The 20,264-nt window shown below is 37.7% G+C and overlaps 2 protein-coding genes across 14 annotated transcripts in view; one reads left to right on the top strand and one right to left on the bottom strand.

Annotated features, from left to right (window-relative positions):
• The window catches only part of map7d3 (MAP7 domain containing 3), a 37,426-nt gene extending 25,945 nt beyond the window's left edge, over positions 1-11,481 (top strand). For all 13 annotated transcript variants that reach the window (XM_065271861.2, XM_065271859.2, XM_065271855.2 and 10 more), the window contains 10 exons: positions 3,220-3,347; positions 3,515-3,765; positions 4,038-4,173; positions 4,454-4,634; positions 4,716-4,820; positions 4,931-4,984; positions 5,068-5,137; positions 5,250-5,382; positions 7,680-7,921; positions 8,233-11,481. In XM_065271861.2, coding sequence (XP_065127933.2) covers positions 3,220-3,347; positions 3,515-3,765; positions 4,038-4,173; positions 4,454-4,634; positions 4,716-4,820; positions 4,931-4,984; positions 5,068-5,137; positions 5,250-5,382; positions 7,680-7,921; positions 8,233-8,240 — 1,308 coding nt within the window. In that variant the 3' untranslated portion in view covers positions 8,241-11,481. The remainder of the gene's footprint in view (positions 1-3,219; positions 3,348-3,514; positions 3,766-4,037; positions 4,174-4,453; positions 4,635-4,715; positions 4,821-4,930; positions 4,985-5,067; positions 5,138-5,249; positions 5,383-7,679; positions 7,922-8,232) is intronic.
• A 256-nt stretch (positions 11,482-11,737) lies between these two features.
• Positions 11,738-16,643, bottom strand: fhl1a (four and a half LIM domains 1a). The gene is made up of 6 exons (XM_065271865.2): positions 16,456-16,643; positions 14,052-14,233; positions 13,796-13,973; positions 12,735-12,904; positions 12,463-12,649; positions 11,738-11,940 (listed from the first exon to the last, which is right to left on the bottom strand). The coding sequence occupies exons 1-6, from the start codon at positions 16,475-16,477 to the stop codon at positions 11,786-11,788; spliced, it is 894 nt and encodes a 297-aa protein (XP_065127937.1). The 5' UTR covers positions 16,478-16,643; the 3' UTR covers positions 11,738-11,785.
• Positions 16,644-20,264: the final 3,621 nt, after the last annotated feature.

Genomic DNA, 20,264 nt, shown 5'->3' with positions numbered 1-20,264 from the left:
TGATAAAACAAAACTTCCTGTCAGATTAACATCTTTCAGTACTTTGCACCTTAAAAATGCGCTTTTCTTATTGTCAAATGAGATTGTAAGACTATACACCAATAAGTCATGTTTAAATGCTGTTTTCATAACTCTTAAGCAACTGAAATAAGTTGTTGTGAAACTTAAACAGATCTCAGTTCAGAGAAACGACCGGTCCTGGCACAGACGCCATTCTGCTGTGCACGCGTGCATGCTCGGATTGAGTTCAGCTTACCGCGGAGGGTGCGTGATGTTTTTTTGTTTTCCATGTAAAGAGCAGCTCGCGTGGTGTCTCCTGCATCTGCCATGCTATCTTTTGACTGGCTGTAGCTAGCTAAGTTAGAGGAGGTTGACTCGCAGCACTCAACACGTGTGTTTTTTTCCTATTGGCAAGCCGACCGGACGTGACATGGGGGCGTGGCAGAATCGACGATTCCATTTTTTAATTCGAAGTTCAAGGTTGTGACTTAATTTTGACCGATTTCGATTTAAAATCGTGACACCTTTAGTTCATATTGATCTCAAACTAGGATAAGCATAACAGGATAACCTGTCTGTTATCTGTGTCTTCCTTTGTAGAAACAATATGTGTGCATTCAAACATCATTTATATAATCATCTAATATTGTTTGCTTTGCAAAACAGCTTGGATTTATCCCTGACGTTAATCAGTGAACAGTCTGATCTGAATAACATTATCTGATCCCAGCTTAAGCAATCTGTACGGGAAAGATCAGTCACTTTTTGTTAAAGCCCTAAAACCATGAGAAACGAAAGGATGGTAAAAATCCCTTATGCAAACGTGTATACTTTGCAAGCTTGTGGCTTTGTTGTTAAAGCAGGCACAGTGAAACCTCACACAATGATTCACTTTGCTGTTTTGCAGAAAGATCAAACTTTTTAGACTAAAGTAATCTGATATGAATTGCATGTTATAGTTTAATCGTGCATATAGAGGTTTAGAAGTGGGCTCTAGATGAGGTCTCTGTGTGCGTGTGTCCCAGAAGGAATCTAAAGCTCTCTTTCAGTGGAGAAATGTAAATTCAAACTGACATATTTCCTTTTGATTTTCTGGCTGTACTCTTCCTTCTCCAGTCGCTTGGGCGCTTAAGCACTCTACAGTATATCTGATCTATTTAATAAAAGATCATGTGGAGTCAGGGCTGAAACGTGGTGGACACATTTAAGTCTGTCCTACATATTTGTCCCATTGACACTCTGAGCATGTGGACAGCAGATTAAAAATAGATCATCTGATTGTTGATAGCAATACAAATGCAGCTGCAATGAGTCATAAAGACACTGTGCTCTGGTTTGGCCTAAATAAATACAGGGCTCAACACAGATAATTTTTTATACAGGCCCAAATAAAAATGTCAGTGTCACATATTTAAAAATAATAATTCAAAAGTCAAATATAATTATATACATATAGAACAGACATGTTCTTATGAAAAAAGGCTCCCAACTTTTCTGCTTTACATGTAAACTGACAGCAAACTGTGCAAAATATTGCATTGTTTCTTTTGACGTGTTTTACCCAAGTAAATGTCTGCTTCCAAGATGTTAAATAATATACATTGATGAAAATATATTTTAGTGACTGAGGGTGAAGCAGTGACAATACTTTTTACTGGCCCGAACGTCTCTTACTCTTGCCCCAGTCCTTTATGTTGAGCCCTGAAATATTGAACACTACATAGAGAGCACAAATCGGGGAATTTGTTCTTTAGATGTGTTCTTTGCAGGCATAAATGGACTACTTTCCTATTTTCTGAGCTGGTTTGTAAATAAAATTTGCAGGATTATGTGAAATAAATTTTAAAGGTCACATATTATTAAAAATCCACTTTTACAAGATGTTTGGACATTAATGTGTGTTGGCAGTGTGTAAACACAACAACCCTACAATGAAAAAATCCACCCTTTACTTCTTTTTTTAATCCCCATGAAACCAAAGCAGTCTCATTAGACATGCTTTTTGATTCTCTTGTTAATGTGACATCACAAAAACAAAGCACCGCCCATGGCCACTGACTGACTGCTTAATGTTTCCCAAAAGCTTTTCTAAACGTGTTGTTGGTACATTGTAGTGCACATTGACCGTTTAACCGTTAACCGAAGGTAAGATTTTATGACCGATTAACATTATCAGTTAAAATAAAAAAATATTTATATATATTAAAAAATAATATTTGTTAATACATGGTGCGTGTTGTCATGAGCCGACAGACATTTCGCCACTTTTCTATCTGTAATTTGTGAATGTCCTGTAAATGACACAAATTATTGCTGCCCTGACGGTCTGATAAAGTAATCATTTGTATGAGAAATCATTTGTATGCGTGTTTGGAAGCTGAACGGAGACGTGCGCATGCAAGATGACGCGGTCCGTCTCGCGCACATCCGGACAGACGTTCGCTGATGGCCTCTGACCATGACCAAAAACATCTCTCTTTTTGCACAAACGGAGAAAGACGACGCAAAAGCAAAACTTTCTGAAAAGCGTCCTGCTTTAGAAATAACCACTGTGGTAGATGAAACAGAGACAATCTGCCCTTTTTGGATATTAATCCTCTGGACCGATCGCGTGCATTTTAATAAGGTAATGTTGCGTGAATATCTTATAATGTATGAATCCTGCTGCTGTTGTTGATCTGTCGCTGCTGTTAAATGTTTTGTTTTTACTAGTTCACAGACAACCGTCAACTGTATTTTTACTCAAGGACAATTTCATATTAAAATCTTATAAGTTAACGGTTAATGTTTGGTTTAGAAGCTACGGTTGTCAATCGGGGAAATTAACTGATATGAGCATCCCTAGTACAGACATGAAATAGCGTTTTTTGCTCCCACCCAAATAGGGGCATTTTGGACATGCTATAACAAATTATCTATGGGGTATTTTGAGCAGAAATTTCACCTGAGACTTGTATTACATCTTGTAAAAATGGGTTAATGTGTCCTTTAATATTGTAAGCGGTCATGCCAGTCATACTATTATAATCTTATTGGTAGCTTAAAGCATCAGAATAGTGAATAAAAATGGTGGACTTCAGAAATGTTGAATGACATGCATTTAAATAATCTCTTTGTGGATTTTTGTGTGTACACATTTCATGTGGGCTTGGTCATTACTTCATCATTTAAATAAGGTTAGTCACACTGTTATTTTTTCCACCTGTCCTTATTTAACAGAAAGGTGAGAAGCGTTTTACATCACCAGTAGGAAAACGTCCTGCCTCGCCTTCAAGTCGTCATCGATCCCCCTCACCTGCCCCACCTGCTAACACCGTCCCAAGAGCGCCCTCACCTGGAGCAGCCAAGTAAGACCCTCAGATTTACCCTGCAGTGGTTTCGCTCTAAACTGATCTCTGGATTTGAAACTTTCACGATCTGCTACTCAAATTGCATGTCCCATTGTATATAACACAATTATGTGAAAGGCCATCTCTTTAACCTGTTCGTTTATTTATGCATTTGCCTCCTTTAGGCAGAGTCCTCGATTTCGTCCTTCTTCACCCAGTGGTGTGAAACAGCGGCCTCCGTCCCCTCAACCCTCTACCACACCCAAACCTCCACCCATTCAGAAACCTGCTCTTACACCCACCGGCCCCCCCACCCTGCGCAAGAGGGACCCCAAGCCAAAGGATATGTCTCCTATGATGCCCCTCACTCCACAGACTCCAGAAACCATCACCACCACCACACCTAGCCCAGCACCCATAGCCAAAACCAAAGAAGGTGAGTGTAGACAATTTTGATTAGCACAGTTGGTATAAAGACCTCCATTTAGATATTGTACTGACACGGACAAGTAATACTGGGGTTACAGAGTTTGTTCGTACTTCTTAACAAATTATTACTGACCAACAGCGCCCTCTGCTGGAATTACACTTGTGCTTCCATTGTTCTTCAACATATTTTATTGTTTATTGCTATAGCAGGTGCTTGTTGCACTTTAATTTGGCTCTTAAGAAAGTGTTAATTTTCCTAATGCATTTGTGCGGTTTCAGAATCTAATTCCAAAGCCATGGCAGGAACCAGCTCTGCTGCAGAGGCTTCCAAGATCCTGGCAGAAAACCGACGTCTGGCACGTGAGCAAAAAGAGAAAGAGGAACAACTCCGTATACAGAGAGAAGAGGAGGAGAGGTACATTTATTGTATTATCTTCTTCATTGATGTGTTTCAGTTCGCTTTTTACGGCCAATTAAACTTTCTGGTGAAACTGGTTTCGAATATAACAATCAAAAACCTCATGCATTATTTTCTTTATCCCATGATGAATAACAAGAGCAAACACACAGGCATTTGTGTCTAAAGATGTTCATGTGACACAGAGGACATGTGAAAGTTGGATGGTCATGCATTTGTTAAAGCTAAAGTCAAATATTTACCTCACGAGAGCTAATCACGTAAAGTATCTTGACAGGCTAAGGAAAGAGGAGGAGAAGCGACAGGCAGAGGAGGAGCGTTTGAGGCTCATAGAGGAGGAGAAGAGGCTGGCGGAGGAGCGGAAGAGAGAAGAGGAGGAGCAGGCTATTAAAGCGGAGGAGGAGAGGCAGCAAAACGAACTGGAGGAGCAGCAAAAGCAGGCCGAGCTACAGAGAGAGGTTAGTTGGAGCTGCACCAAACCCTCATAGAGCTGATGATTTGTTAGTTGAGTGATTGACATGTTGTTTGTCCAATGGCAGCGTGAGGAGGCTGAAGCAAAGGCGGCAGAGGAGGCAGAGAAGCAGCGCATAGAGAGAGCACTCATTATGCAGAAAAACCAACAGGAACGCATGGAGAGAAAAAAGGTGAATGTTGACACTGACCGTTGCATTACATTATTGTATCGCATATATATTTAAAGTAATATAAGTGTGCTGCAAGTAGGCTGAATGTTGTCTTATATCTCCATCATCAGAGAATTGAAGAAATTATGAAGAGAACCAGAAAAACAGACCAAACTGATTTTAAGGCAAGTTGTTATACAGTTTATTGAGACATTGGTACTACAGTAGATTTGCTCATGCTTTTTCTATGTATTTTTTTGTTTCTCAGAGTTTTGAAGGCATGTCTGATGAAAATGGAGATGAGGCTGAGGACCAACTAAACTGTGAAAATAATAAGGGTCAGTGTATTAAATCGGCAGCTTTGATTTAAGCCTTCAAGGATGAATTGTCAAATGCTCAGTTTTTGTATATAGGATGAAATAACTAGTTTGTGTTTTAATCAATGTTCAGAGAATCAGGCAGTCGAGTCAGAGAAGAGTGTGGAGTCGGTGGATGAGACACTTTTAAGTATGAATGGACAAACGGATGAGGAGAGTAAGGAGAACAACAATGGACCCAGCACAGATAATCCATCAATGGACAGGTACAGAAATCACCTGTTTTTAGTCAAGATTTAAACGGAATTAATTATTTCAATGATGGTGCTAAATAAATGTGTGATATGAGTTCACATTTTAGGAGCTCTTAACTGAATATTAACTTTTAACTGATAAAATGTTTATATTAAATTGTCATTAGCTTGGTTTCCATTTAAAGGTGAAGCGAATCTTTAAAAAAAAAAAGAAAATGAAAAAGTGCATTTTCATCAAGTTGTTTGAGCGAATGACGTAACCAACAGAAAACAAAACAAGGTATGCTTAGAAAGTGGAGACAGGACTGCATGTAGTCACGATGGGGCAAGTTATTCGTTTATTAGCAGTGTAGCTTGTAATTGCCAAACTAAATGCTGTGCACAGAAGAAGAAATTACACATTTTTGATGCAGGCACTAGCAGCAAGGACATTGCAACAAGATCATGAAATCATGGTGATGGAAGCATGTAAAACTATAGTTGACAGTTGTCTGTGACCCAGTAAAAATAATACATACTTTTTTTATTTAAACATGCAAACGGCAGCAACAGAACAACAACAGATCCAGGATTCATACATTATCAAATTTTCACACAACATTGCATTATCAAAGAGCACTCAAGCAGTCTAGAGGATTAATATCCAAAGTGGGAGGATTGTCTCATTTTCATAGCCTGGTTAGCCAGACCTACATCAAGATGTAAGGTCTGGCAACTCTTCACACAAACGGCTCAATGCAAGGGGCGGGATATAAGGTTGTCCCTCAAAATGCCTCTGCACGCAATAGGATAGCGCTATGATGACCAATCAGAGCAATGAAGAAGGTGACGTAGTTACCATAACCAGTCGGCAAAACTCCAAACACATCTTTCTTGCTTAAAAAGGACTTCAGTAGGGTTATTTGCTCTTCTCTCAAAGAAAAACATAAGTCTAAGTCCTCCAGAGTCGCGGCCAAAGCCGCTTCAAAAGAAAGCTGTTCACCAGCAGCAGCAGCCATTCTTTGTTTTCAAGTAGGAACCGTTGCAGCTCTGTCGTCATCATGTTAAGCCCGCCCCACAGACGCTACACACGATGTGATTGGCCTGACCAAATTTGGGTTTTTGGAGCTGTTAAGTGTATTGTGAGTGCCTAGACTAAACCCTGGCAGCAAATATATTTTGCGGCCGCTAGGGTGCGTCTAGATTTCTAGGCTTTAGTTTAGATTTTAGTGATTTTTGCAACTGATTTTGCCTCTGTAATTTCCATAAATGTTCACAGAAAATTGCAGATTCCCCCCATCTAATTATGATACCAATTGTATAATATTATTAATAGGTTCTCAAATAATTAATTAAGAAAACAGTCTGATATAATAAGAACAGAAAAAACTAAATGAAAATAAATACAACTTCAAGATACAAATACACTGTTAGTTTTTTTTTATTAACATGGACCGCTGTTACACAGTGGTTTTAAAACTGGGTCTCCGGGATGATTTAAGGAAAATGTAAAATAATTAACCACTTCAGCCAGATAAATGTTTGATATTAAATAATAAGAACATACGAATCAATCTTTATCATCAACAACGATAGAGGTGCAATCTCTGTGTGTGTAATAGTGTGTAATCTTTGCATAAATTCTTGTTCAAGTGCAAAGCCTGAAAGGAGTTTAGTCCTCACGCCCTGACAGGCGGCATGTGCACATGTTTGTTCGCTGAGATGAGATGATAGTAGACAGATGCCTTTCTTTTGGGTCCCAAGTTCCCGACAACTTAAAATAAGGACAACAAAATGCTAAATTGAAATGCATTATGACATTTGCTTCATCTGGTTTTTGGCATTTATGTGAGACAGTCGGTGCACCACACAGGTCTCACACAGACCTTTCATGAAAAAATAATGCATTATACTAGCTTACAGTTAAAAACTTTCAAATGAAAGAAGAGATAATGTAGTGATTTGTGCTCAGGAGATTGTGATTTACTGGTAATTGTGGGGTGCAGTGTGCTGGAGAGAGATCATGTGTGTGTGCATTAGTAAAATAAAGTCAGAATTGTCCTGGAGGGACTAATTTATAGTGAGATAGATTCAAAGGAAGCAAATTGTAGGTTGATTTCCCTGAAAAATGTAAGTGCTGCAAGGCTTTTAAAACTTCAATCTGTTCATTTGTGCAGCCTGACAAAGCATCATTGGTTCAATCAATGTCGAAAATTTGGATGGGATTTTGCCTAGGCTGCAGTTGGTAGATGTAGTTTTGTTGACACTAACACTGCACTGCTGCAGACAATACACACCTGCGTTTAACATTTCTGCATTATCTCCTGCAGCCCTCCTCCTAAATCCTGCCTGATAGAAGGCTCAGAGTTTGTCAATGAGGACTCTAATGTGAGCCTGGTGGATGGACTAAACGGTAAAGGTGGACCCTGGAGCTTTGAGGAGCTGATCGATCTGGGCGTTCATGCAAAAAGCAAACCTCTGATGGACGACGGTGGCCCAGAAGGACCCCGAGTAGCCTTTGAAGAAAAAACAAGCTCCTTACATCCAGCCCCGCCTATTGAAGCTCTGTCCGGTGAGGGCTTTCAAAAGTTTGGCTGATTTATTACTTCACTCTAAAAATGGCTGGGTTATTTTTGACCCATAATGGGTAAATATTGGACAGAACACGTGCTGGGTTAAAAATGATCCAATATTGGGTGTTCTTATGCAACCATGGGGTATAATAACCCAGCAGTTGGGTTAAAATAACCCAGCATTGGGTCAATTTTTACCCAGCACGTATTCTGTCCAATATTTACCCAAAATAACCCAGCCATTTTTAGAGTGTTGTATTTTTTTTATATGGATTGTTGAATTGACTTCCTGTTTCTCTCTTGCTCTCAGAGATGTGAATGGCCAGGTCAGTTTAGGGCCCGCTGGGTGTTACACTCCACGAGTCCATCGTCTGAGCACTGGGACTCATCTGGACAGTGAGGAAAAGTACACGGTGCCTCTGCACATCAGATAAAGGATGGATTTAGCAAGAAAAGTTGGAAGAAAATACAAATGAAGTGCTTCAGGGAAAAAACTGGGTTCCTTCATTGTGTTCGCGTCGTTTAATTTGCATATAATATTTGTGTCAGCATTTGTTTTTCCTTAGATACGTTTCACGTTGTCTTTTAAATGTGGCGACAACTTTAATTTATTCACATTTAAAATGGCTACTGTTGGTTTTTTTTGGAAAATACCATGTGCACGTTTTTGCAGAGTTTCATTGCAATTCTTTACACAGCATAGGCAAATTACACATTTTCTAGAATGATGCTGTGGGTTATTGAGTATGCGTAAAGCAATTTGGTCATTGAGAAAGCTCACATTTTTGGGCTGACACAGAGGTTTGAAAGTCGTACTCCTTAAAACCCCATGAGCAAAGCTCAGGAATGTGACCCAAGTTGGAATCTGTCATAAACACAGACAGGCTGCTGGTGTGGAGTTATGATGATGTACTTTTAATTTCACCTCAGGATATTTTCCTCTTAGCTTCTCTTTGCTCCAAAATAATAGCTTTGAAATAACTCCACAACTGACTTCAATGTGTGAAACCACAGCCACTATAGTGTTTAACACTATATTTTCTCTAGATGTGCAGACCGCTCGAAGCATTCCTACTGTGTGTGTCACTTGTAAATAGCAAATATTTGTCTAGATATTTCATTGAAACTGCTTACCAGACTGATTACACCTAAAATTTGAATTGAGCGTGAATATTATGCCAATACTGCCTTGGGCTTTGAGATATAAGGATATGGGAGCTCGATTGCAGATAGGCATGATAACACTTGGTTTTTATGTTGTATGTTACTGTTCTCTAGTAAGTTACTGTATTGTTGATTGTCATGTTCTGTACATAAGTATGACTAGTAACAAATATCTAATTTAAGTAAAATAACATCCGATGTCTGCATGTATCTATGCTCTATTATATTACTGTAACCTCTTGCACACTTTCTGCATGGTTCTGGTGTCTGTTCCCCAGGGGTTTGAACAAATATGTTGTTTGTTTCAACAGCTAAACTTGAATGATTTAATGTGTTCTCAAATGCCCAAAGTCCCCTCAGGGTTATACTGTGCTATTAGGTCCTTATGTATACAGTAACTGTTTTTATCATCCTTTCTCGGTATAACTTTTATATCCTAGTGCCCTCTTAGTGAAACAATTGTTTTATATAATAAAAAATAGTCCTAAATATGCATAAATACAGTCATATATTTAAAACTACATTTCTGCATATACAAGTGTTATGTAAATAATCAGTATTAGGCTGATATTGGCCATATTTGTGTGTAGGGGGAATTACTGTAGGTTTTGAAAGGCTTTCTGTTAGTGTACTGTACGGTGTGATGGTATACGTTTATCACAGAATGAAATGCTGTTACTATACTCAAAGACCAGATTAATTACAGGTTATAGCACCAGCCTGTTAGACGTGTTGCAAGAAAGACAAAAGAAAGTAGGCTGAGGGTGCAAGAAAAGTACAAAGCTGCTGTGAGGTTGACTAATGGATGGGAATGTTGGTAAACGTTTGCAGCCGGAGGATTCAAGGCAGGTTAAGTAATTGATGGATATGTGCAGGTGACCTCCGCACTAGACTAGGTGTGAGGTTTTAGCAATTTGAAGTCAGATTTTGGTAGAAAATAGGGTGTACTATATTTGAAAAAGTCTTTGAATAATCCAGTTCAAAGGTCACTGGGTTTAGAGGAAACACCAGTTCAGTTTGTGTTTACTAATTTGTCATTATCATTCCAACTATATATAAGAATTTATGTTTCTGTGTTATATTATTTTATATGCATCTGTGATTTTTACCTTATGCCGTATGATAAGGATTCTTTGACTCAGGAGCTTTAGTGGAAATTTTTGTGGGGGTTATAGAAGTGATCAGTGCTTGACGCGAGACGTAATACGTGTACGTTAAGTGCGATTTGGAAAAACTGTGATCTGTTTCGGCCTTTCGTATGTACTTCTAATACTCTTAAAACTTACAATTTTCAGTTGTGTGGCTGCTGCTGAAATGATTAAGGCATGTGTGTATGTTAGTTGTGTTTTGCTTCTTTTTTAATCCACTAGCACAGCCAGTTTACACGTTAAACCCAAATGCAGATATCATTTCCACTAACAGAGTCCTTTGTACTGTATACATAAGAAATAAAGCTGTTCTTTAATCTCCAATACAGGGATAAAATAGGACGGTGCCTTAGATGCAGAATAGGCTGTATTTTATTTTCATATATTAATACCTAACGAGTCACGTGAGCTTACCTCGGCCATGACAATCACTCTATTCGACCAGGGTCAGGAATAGGATCTGCTTTTGTTAGACCTGGGTCTTGTCTTGAATTTGCCCTGACCACAAATTATATTTGTAAATAGATCTAAGTGTACTGGGAAAATATAAAATGTTAAAATAAAGTTTTGAAAGATAAAAGGACATTTTGTGGTTTGCAGTCATTTATTACTTTGCTTAATAAGTGTGTACATGTGGATTTATTGTCAAGATTTTTTTTTTTTTCAATCTATCACACTGCTTGAATGTAGGATTTAATATTGAGTTAAAACTAACATGTTAATGTCAATAATTCAAAGAACCTAACAAGTAGTGATAAACCGATATATTGCAGTGACCGATGTATCGGCAAAGATTTGAATTTTTAATTACTGGAATTGACAGATAAATCTTTGTTAAAAAACTGTGTGTTAAAGCAACACTATCTAGTTTTTCAAACTTTAAATAATGTCTCTAAAATTATTTCAGTGATAGAACAACTCTTAACTGGACAAATTCTACTGCTGCTGCAACCTGAGCAGCCTCCTAGCTGCTACAAGCACACGCTGAAAGTCGAGGTGGAGGGTAGAGCACACAGCCCCGCCCCTCCCCCTGCCTGCAAAAGAGTGTCTGATACCAGGCACTGTTGCACTTTTCAACCACATGGGGAGCCGTAAGTCAATTTTACATGGAAACTACATAGTGTTGCTTTAAAGCGGCCAATTAGCCACATTGCTTCCTCAATACCAGTTTCAGCATCAGTCCTTAAAAAAGAAAAACATCGGTTGATCACTACAAGCAAGGTACAAATTAAAATACATATTTAACAAAGCATCATGAAGCTATTTACTAAAATATTTTTAAAAGCAATGCTAATTGTTTTTCCATTACATCAGTTTACAATTTCACCAAAGCTTTGCAAAAACTGCTAATACGTTTATGATAGTTGTACTTCATAAAGCACTCATTATCAGTTTTTTACAAAATAGTTTCCTACAGTGATTTATTCACAGCAATATCACTGGTCTTCTGTTTAGTACACTTAAAGCTCTTTAAACACTTGATGCATCTTAGCCTTTTTTCGATCTTAATTTTGATTGTTACTCTGCATTATTAACCTTTTATTTAGGCCATCACAGTTTTTTGGCGCAGTCAGTGCAGTAGATGTGCTCTCCTTTGATGACAAAGCGCTTGTTTGCCATGGACAGAGAGCATTTTTTGCAGTTAAAGCAGTATTCATGCCAGGACTTGTCTTCATAGTTCACCACGTTGGTCCCTCTCCCAAACCCTGGAACACAGTGGACATCAGATATACACTTAATTTGTTTCCCTTTTGTGCTATGTATATAAAGATTCCTTAAAGGTGTCCTTAAAGAGGTGTGATACCAATTACATTACAACTAACAAAAATCCTTTAATATAAATTAATTTAAAAAATATGAAAATTATGGAATATTAGCCCAAACCCTCCTTAACTGGAATAGATATAAGAGTAAGGCGATTGGGAATGAAGGATGAAGCATGCTGCAAAAAAAAACCTGTCACAGGACAGAGGTGAGGAATGGCTACAGTATATAGAAACTTCTTTGCGCTGATTTGTTGGGTTACATGACCATGCTCCTCTTAAACATAGTTTAAAAAACTTCATTTAAAAGTTTAAATAAATGCATCGGAGATCCACATACAGTTTGTTGCAAATATGTTTAATATGACACCATTTAATTTAGCAGAACATCCTCTACGCAAAGAATTTTCCTTTAGTTGTGTTTGAATGCCCATTTAATAATGCATGTTCATTTAAACATTTTACCTGTAATGGGATTCTGACATCCAGAGCACTTTTTGGCCACATCAGCCTTATAGCAGTTCACACAGTAGAAATCATCTTCATGGGCAGTGAAACGAGCTCCAGCCAGAGGCTTCTTGCATGTGTGGCACACAAAGCATTCAGCGTGCCAGGGCTTATCCTGATAGCTAATCCCGCCTGAGGTAATGGGCTAATTGTTTGGAAAGTTTAGACAATTAGTAAACAATTTTTGCACCTATGATATCACCAACATTTCGTTTTTTTTTACAACTGACCTCTTTACAGCGGGCACAGTTCTTGGCAAACTTCTTCTCGTGGCAGGGACCGCAGTACATATCATCACCTTTAGTCAAAAAGGTCTTGCTGCGGATGGGCTGCTTGCATTCAAAGCAGGTGAAACACTCTTCGTGCCAGATTTTATTCTTGTATTCCACATTCTTAGAACCTACAAAGAAGCACACAAGCTATAATTAACAAAACTCAAGTTTAGCCAGATATTCTCTGCTGAAAAACAACAAAAAACATACCAGATATTCTAATGGATTTAAAGGAATAGTTCACAGAAAATAAAAATTATGGATGGGCTTTAAAAAAAATCACTACTCTAGATGTGTTCGGCTGAAGGAACTTCAGGCATTACGTCTAGGATGGCATTAAGGTGAGTAAATGTTTGGGTCTGTGAACTATTCCTTTAATGACAATCGTATTTGTAAGGGTATTAACAGAATTGAATGGTCTCCTTGGGTCTATACTGGTAATGTGTTGGATCCTATTGGTGGGATGTTATCTGGTGGATGGGAACAAACAGAATCCTACTGAAGGCCCAAAAACACACATAGGAATGGTAAATAGCTGATGGTTCATTGTGGTATTTCAAATATTGTTTTAGTTTACCTAATATACCCAAATATGAACATTCTCAATTTACAATTATAACTTAAAATCTATTTGGCTTTCACGCGTCTCGTGACCAAGTTGTCATGTGTGTTCCGTCACTAGACAAAAAGAAACTAATAGGCTCGTTCGACATCAGAACTGACAGGAGGAAGACGTAAAAGTACCGCGAGAGCCAGTCGAAATTAGACATCTCCGTATAATTACTCGAATTGCTCTCGCGGTACTTTGACGTCATCGCGCGACACATGAAGAGTATTTAGATTCGCTGTTATCTATGTGACGCTGATTTGATGTTACTATCACGCGACCTGTTTGTGCTTTTGAAGGCACGAGTCATTTGTGTTCAGCTGAAAAAATGTAAATTATAAAAGAGAATTTTCATATTTGGGTGAACTTTACTTAAAAATTGACTGTCTGGTGTACTACACTCTTAACTTACTTGGCATAACCAATTTGTAGCAGGCCTGGCAGCGCGCGGAGTCCTCGCGAGCTCCGCATTTATCACACATGACCTTTCCATCATCTCTGGCAGCAAACTGCTCGTTGGCCAGCGACTTGGAGCATTTGGCGCAACGGAAGCAGCCCTCGTGCCAGTGGCGGTTCTTGTGAGTCAGCTCCTGGACAGGGGAGACAGACAAAACTGTGAGTTTTGCGAAACGTAATTACCTTTTAAAGTATTTTATTTTGATCCCCACCTTTGCATCGACGCCTATAGGTCTGCGACATTCAGCGCAGGTGTTGGCGCAGAGTTTGTCAAAGCAGCGCACGCACACGTGCTTATCATCTTTGTTGATGTATTTTTTACCCTGCAGGTTATCTTTGCAGTAAAAGCAGTCAAAGCGATCTGCCATAGTGGAGGTCGTATAGCTGCGGGGACCTGCAGGGACATAGCAAAAAATAAAGCAAAGAAAATTTACCCCAGTTATTCTTTTATAATGTAGAACATGGACAATTAAAATATATTTAAAAAAAAGTTAAATTAGAGGCTATAATAATAAGAAATGTGTAAAAAGTAACCACTGAAGAAAAATTATTCATTCTTACTTACTTATTCATACTTCTCTTTTATATACGTTTTATCTTATGTTTCTACTGTTTTTTGGGGGGAAAATAGTTTTCTGTAAAACTTATTGCCTATAGATTGTTAAAGTTTATAGATTTTTTAAGCAAACATGTTCATGCTAAAAGCCTAAAAACTTCAATTTTGACTTTACGGGGACTGTAAAGAATCACTGGAGGAGCATTAATGTAGATGCTATTTGTCAAATCACCACTAGAGGTCATAATTGAATATCACAGAGGAGAATAACAATCTCTAGATTCAGGGGTTTGATTTCTACCAGTCTTAATGGACTGATCCCCTGGCATTTCCTGTTTCGTTTATAGATGATGTTTTGACTGCATCTAAATAACATTAAATAACTGAATAGGCCATGTGGCAGGCTACTCTTAATAGATTTAAAGGGAACCTGCATAAACTGATATGCCTGTTTTATATGGTTTGGTCAGCTGGAATTTGAGTTTGGGGAATTTGTAGGTTGGACGACCAGCCGGTCAACCATCTAAATCAGATAAAAATCAGTTTGGCCGGGCAAGGTGAACAGCGAACTATATTCTGATGTGGCTGCATCCTAAAATATCATTGGGATGTAGATTTTTCTCCTAAGCCACTGTTCAGCATCTATTGCCAACACAGTCTAGCATAGCAACTACATGCCAAACAACTTAGGAAAGTCTGCATGAAAAGACAGAGGTCAAATCGCCCCCACAGATGTGGGCGCTTACGTGTCTGATAGTGCCAAAGCTGCATTTTCTGGCCGTTGACAAGCTGTATTTTTAGAAGTAGAGACTCATTCTTTCTGTCAACATCCTATTGTTAACACTCGGTTGTAAACATCTCGGTTACATTCATTAACATTCCAGTGATTTTATCATAGTAACAATTTTACAATCTTATAAGCAGTACAGATCTAAAGTACCAGGTTCTCATAGGAATCAAGCACACGAATCCTGAAAATTAATGTCAGAATAGGCAAAAACAGACTGAATAACACATTTTCCTTACCTAGTTATGTATAATGTATACTATACACTGTAAAAAGTGAAAGCTGTTCTAAAAAATTACTTTAATTGGTAACACCTAAAAACATTGTTTTATACACTTAAATTTTCTTACTTTCTACATTTTTAAGCGTTACCAATTGAATTATTTTTTTAACGTTGATCCAACTGTCAACCTGTCAAAATCTCTAATCTAGATTCATTATATGTTTTAGCATAGTTTTATTTATTTCTGTCCCCAAACTTTTAAAGTACACAGTAGCTGTTCTCTAAAGTCATCCATCTCTGTGACTGTGACCTGAGCACTACATCCATCCCTAAGCCTTTTGGGATATGGTCCATCAGCTGTTCATGGTTTGCTTGCTCTGTCAGAGGGGTTAAAAAAGGAATCAAAGAGAGCAAACATTGCCTGAAAGGTCAAAAGGAGATCAAATTGAGCCATGACCATTACAGTAATAAAACTTCACCACCAGCTTAAAAAGCAAACTAGGTCACCTATTTGATACGCACAAATCGTTCAGTGCTAAGTTTCTTGTCTGTACTGATGAAACATGATGAAAACAACAAAGCCATGCAAACACCAACAAACTCATTTTTTAATCTTATACAGCCAACTCAAAATGTCAGTGTTTGTTGGCTTTTGTTGGATCAGTGTGAATTTGCCGTAAGAGATCTAGATATGGACCTTCTCTTGCAAGCACACAGTAAACTACCACTAGCTGGGCTGACCATCCGAATTACACACATAATAAACTATTTGTCTGTGATAAATCTGAGTAGTTAGACAGTGCTTAAAAATAACAAGAGATCCTTCATAAGATCCATATAAATCCAAAAAACCATGATGTCACCATCTTCATAAACCAAATCTGGTCAAACTACACCAAAGCCCCATGGCTCCAATAAATTTAAAGATTAAAACACAACACAAAGTCAACTATCAATATTCATTAAATGTAAACAACTGACAACACCAACAAAAGAGAATCTACAGGCCAATCTAGCAGATGTTTTTATGACCACACAGCGCATATTTACCTGAGTGTCTGTAGAAAGTCATAGTTGGTTTTGGGGACTAAAGTCTTGAACGAAAGAATAAGATGGAAAGATAGATGATAGATGGATGGATGGATACAGCCAGTGAGTTACAGGGAAACTCCACTGATCTCTTTGGGGCCTTTGACATATATACAACCTCAGCTGCCCCCTAAAACCAACAGCCTGCCCCCCAGTTGCCCACCACACCCATGGCTTGTTCATCCAAACCCAGTAATCCTAGGCAAAGCATCAGCCTTTTCCTTGTTAGGCCATGCTGCAAAAGATAACTGCCTGGGAGGGATCAGAGAGAGAGATTGAATTCCTTGCTTGTGACATCAGAGTTGAGAAAAAGAAAATTAGCCTTTAATCCTGATCTGGTGTTTCAGAGAGTTTTGAAATTAGTCAGAAAAATCCACCAGTACACAATAGTCTGATGTTTGGACTCAGAAGGCTATTGTCTAAACTTTATGAGTTTACCTAGGACAACATTGTTTATCTGCGCTTACAAGACAAGTCAACTTTTTATTGACTCTGGCTTGTCTATTTAAACAATAGTCAACATATTTAATGTCATTGAGTTGACATAAATATTCAGTATTTATTAGATCAGACCAAGTGTTTCAGAGGTCTTAAAGGGCCACTAACATAAAAAACATTGTGGAGTGTCACTTGTCTTTTAAACTGAATCTGGACCTTTATCAGGAGACATCTGGGAATGTTGCCTAGGAATCTGTGAAGAGGGACACTTAGATCCTCTGTGCTATATCTTATTTACTTGGCTCAAGGATGACTGGGTCTGCCCCCCAAAAATGTTGTTACAAGCCATGCAAGTTTTAAAAACACCTCTGACGATGCAAACCTAGCTTACTTACCTAAGTTAAATCTATTCACATTAGTCAAGTAACAGCACTGTGCTACCTTAAAAGAGCATTGTTTTTAAATTTAAACTCATTTTGCTTTTGGGGGTTTTCTGGGTGTGATGCACGAAGAAAACTATGCTTCTTATGGAGTCAGCCAAGATTCCTGTAGTTTTCCCCAACAGGCAAAACCAGACTAATACAGACAATTCATTTGAAAGTTAAGCAATCCTTAAAGACAAATGTTATGTAATACGAAATAAATGATTTCCTTGAAAGGACAAAAGCAATCTAAACTCTTACACAAACATCCTCTGAAACTCTACAGCACACATTATTCACAAGAAAATATTGTATGCTGTCAGTTACACAGGCTACCTTGTTTTTAATAAACAGAAGCTACAATATTGGATTTAACCAACACATCATTTTTTCTTCCTCTACACATATATTTCTTCTTTTGAGTGTAATATTGACAGATAAATATTTTCAACAGTATGAATGTGCTTTCAGTCAATGTCACATTTCTAAATATACTATGGTGCATCAAAGGGCACTATTAACTTATTTATTTATAATCTGTGTTGGCATATATTGTATGTACAGCAAGTTTTTGTGTCTTGATTTAGTGTTGACATTTTAAAATGAGTCATTGTTTGTCTGTCCAAGTCTATGGAAACACTGTCAATTGCTTGTGCTTTTAGGGGGCTTAAAATAGCCTTGCTCCGTCAACCTGGCATCATACACTAAAACAACCCTGCTTATCTCTTATCCAAACCCTGTTAAAGAGCAGAACACGACATCTGCATCCATATGAATGGAGGTATTGCAATAATTTCATATTAATATTTTTGAAACTATTCAGAACAAGTCTGTACTGTTGCACTAATAGCTTCAACACGTTGTTGTTGTTTTTCAATAAAGTCTAAACCCATAATGAGTATACAAAACTATTTTAATACTTTACGATTTTGAGTAACTATAAACTAAAGGCAATGAATTTCAATATGATTTTAATATTCATCCATAGATTTCTGATTAATTAAAAATGAGGTAACTAAATAAAAAAAATATTTAAAGGGACACTCCACGTTTTAAAAAATAGGCTCATTTTCCCATCTGCCCTAGAGTTTAACATTTAATTTTTACCGTTTTGAAATCCATTCAGCTGATCTCTGGGTCTGGGGCTACCACTTTTAGCATAGCTTAGCATAATCCATTGAATCGGATTAGACCATTAGCATTGCGCTAACCAAAGAGTTTAGCTATTTTTCCTATTTAAGACTTGAGTCTTCTGTAGTTACATCGTGTACTAAGACCGAATTACAATTTACGATTTTCTAGGCATATATGGCTAGGAACTGTACTCTCATTCTGGCGTAATAATCAAGGACTTTGCTGCCGTACCATGGCTGCAGCGGGCCCGATGATATTACGCAATGCCCAAAAATAGTCCCCTGCTATTGAAAGTTACCAAGGGGACAATTTTCGGGCGCTGCGTAACAACATCCTGAGCGCGATGCTAATGGTCTAATCAGATTCAATGGATTATGCTAAGCTATGCTAAAAGTGGTACCGCCAGACCCAGAGATCAGCTGAATGGATTCCAAAACGGTAAAAATCAAATGTTTAACTCTAGGGGAGTTAAAAAAAAATGAGCATATTTTCAAAAAAAAGTGAAGTGTCCCTTTAACATTAAAATGTATTGAAAATCTTTTTTACTAAATAATGGATGATGTTCGTACAGGGTAAAAAAGCACTGACAAGCATAACCAGCTTTCTCTGCCATACTGATACAAGATTGTTTGCCCAGTGTACACATGATGTATTCCCTTAATGAATTCCCTGAATGAGGTTTAAAAGGAAAATGCAGGCATGGCTGGAAAGCAGCACTTTAATGGCTTGTAAAAATGAATAAACCTATTTTCCCAAACAAAGTTTATCATTCACCAGAGATCTTTATTATTAAGCCTATTAATGGTATTAACATTTAAGTAATCTCTTAAATCTATTCCATAAGGCATTAAAAGCTAGCAAAATTAAGAGTTTTCATTTAGATTTTTCATTAATGTTACCTAAAAGCCTCTATGTGTTGTACATTTATATAACATTTGTTTCAGGGCAGTGTGTGTTGCAATATTCAATCCATCTCTTTTATCGGAGTCCTATTAAAAGTCTACTGACTCATCTGATGTTTGTGCCGTATACAAAGTTAGGGACCACGACAACATGTGTGGTCACAATCTAAAGGTCAGCATACCAATCTTTCCATTTTATTGACTGAGAACATGCACATGGTGGCAAAGTGTTACACTTTAAAAAAAAATAGGTACAAAGGTTGTCACTGGGACGATACTTTTTTAATTTTTGGTACAGTGACAACTTTTGTAATCCTTGTATCTTTTTTCTGTAAGTGTTCTTGACAAAGACCATAAAATATGTTCAACGACATACAGTTTATATTAAGCCACAGTTCTTCTTAAATGCAATCTAGATTGAGATTTTATTCTCCAAACTTCTTAAATTAATCAAGTGAATCCTATAAAAAACATTCATAATGTTTGGGATTATTATTTTGTGTCAGTGGTGTGACTTAGCAACTGAACTATATCTCTGAATGCTTTTGAATAGCTCCTGATCTTATTTTTACTCGTAAATATGTAATAATATGTTTTAATAAGAAGTTGTAGCTATTGCATAGCTTCCTAATGCATACTTATGAATTACTTTTTTATTATTATTCCTTTGTTTTTAGCAATACCCTACATTTTAGCAATGTGAGCAGATTTCACAGGGCAGGAAACATGTTTGTGTCAAACACCTGGTATATGTAGTAACCTACATGTTTATTTTTGTTTAAAGATGGACAGTTGGCTCAGCCCATGATGTTACCAGGGTCTAGTCACGCCCCTGGAGGGACTATAGAGAGAGAGAGATGCAGAGGCTCAAGTG

The sequence above is a fragment of the Paramisgurnus dabryanus genome, chromosome 16, assembly GCF_030506205.2.
Source record: "Paramisgurnus dabryanus chromosome 16, PD_genome_1.1, whole genome shotgun sequence".
Classification (NCBI taxonomy): domain Eukaryota; kingdom Metazoa; phylum Chordata; class Actinopteri; order Cypriniformes; family Cobitidae; genus Paramisgurnus; species Paramisgurnus dabryanus.
The sequence above is the reverse complement of the archived record's forward strand: the minus strand, read 5'-3'. Positions and strand labels throughout refer to the sequence as shown.

What these genes read in the sequence shown, in the direction of transcription:
- fhl1a (XM_065271865.2), bottom strand. Translation starts at nt 16,477, where the DNA reads ATGACTTTCTACAGACACTCAG. An exon ending in CTACAAATTGGTTATGCCAA is followed by an intron (nt 12,905 to 13,795) that starts GTAAGTTAAGAG and finishes GCTTCTTTGTAG; the next exon opens with GTTCTAAGAATGTGGAATAC. An exon ending in ACTGTGCCCGCTGTAAAGAG is followed by an intron (nt 12,650 to 12,734) that starts GTCAGTTGTAAA and finishes CCAAACAATTAG; the next exon opens with CCCATTACCTCAGGCGGGAT.